The sequence below is a fragment of the Sphaeroforma arctica genome, assembly GCF_001186125.1.
Source record: "Sphaeroforma arctica JP610 unplaced genomic scaffold supercont1.3004, whole genome shotgun sequence".
Classification (NCBI taxonomy): Eukaryota; class Ichthyosporea; order Ichthyophonida; genus Sphaeroforma; species Sphaeroforma arctica.
Genome location: NW_014037554.1, coordinates 2,550 through 3,656, shown reverse-complemented (window position 1 = coordinate 3,656; position 1,107 = coordinate 2,550). Strand labels below are relative to the sequence as shown.

Below are 1,107 nucleotides of genomic sequence, written 5' to 3'. Positions count from 1 at the left end.
TGCGTCTGTACTCTGTAGTAGTCTGACATACTCTGTAATCCAAATAAAATAAATAAATTATCCAAGAATATTTATTACTCCCACTATGATATTATAAAAGCAGTTTATTTGTACCCCATATCAATTATCATTACAATTGAATAAAAAGCTCGATGTAAACGATCTAAATATGAGTATAATAGATGCTGCCAAATAAATTGTATATACATATAGAGCAACTTAGAGATAGAGACTTAAAAGTGAGATCGTGCTACCATATATGCTGTACTGGAGAGTTTAAAGTAAGACCTGTAGTTAGTATAGAATCAAAACAAACCTGCTTATTAATACTAGAGTTGTCTTTTCTGGGGACAATGGCGGAAGATATGGGACCAGAACCGCGTGGTTTAACCCGAGAAGAAAGCGATGGCTCAATGCAAGCCATAAATATGCTGGAAATGTATGCTAGATCCTCAGTAGAAAGTTCTTCTTCCAAGATATCACTGGAGTCGCAGACAAACGAAGCAGGCGTTGCCAGAGGAACGTCAAGTAATAATACGGATGATATCATGAATACTATGCAGGGGGGTTTCTCGCGCCCTCAGAGTGCAAGATTGAAGGCAACTCCGTCTACCTTTCTATTGGGACGTACAGGCTCGGTATCGGATTCATCTGTGGGTACAGATACGGATGAAGTCAACTTAAAGCCAATTAATATAAGTGTTGAAGGTAAGTTTTTATTTGAATTGAGCCCAGAATGGATAGTTCTGTTGCCACGCTGTGTTTAATTTATGTTTCACTTTGACTCTGAAGTTTGCTGCGTTCTGAATTCGATCCCGATTTTAATTGCACTCAGTTGCACTTTCAGTCCAGACAAAGAGTGTGATGCATTTACGCCTAATCAAACTACATGCTTTTAGTTATTGAGGAAAGTGCTGTGCTTTGATGGCAATATAATTCAATAATCTTATTCTATGTTTTTATTTCGTCCACAAGTTGATTTCACATACCCGCATGCCTACATACATATAACCTCCCTCATTCTTCCTTCCGACGCTATATATATATATATATATATATATATATATATATATATATATATATATTATTATTATTATTATATATATA

At 35.6% G+C, this 1,107-nt stretch overlaps 1 protein-coding gene across 1 annotated transcript in view; it reads left to right on the top strand.

The window, feature by feature from the left end:
• Positions 1 to 353: 353 nt before the first annotated feature.
• Positions 354 to 1,107, top strand: part of SARC_13197 (hypothetical protein) — a gene marked incomplete at both ends in the record, with an annotated part of 3,244 nt that continues 2,490 nt past the window's right edge. Inside the window, one exon of the mRNA XM_014292677.1 lies at positions 354 to 708. Coding sequence (XP_014148152.1) covers positions 354 to 708 — 355 coding nt within the window. The remainder of the gene's footprint in view (positions 709 to 1,107) is intronic.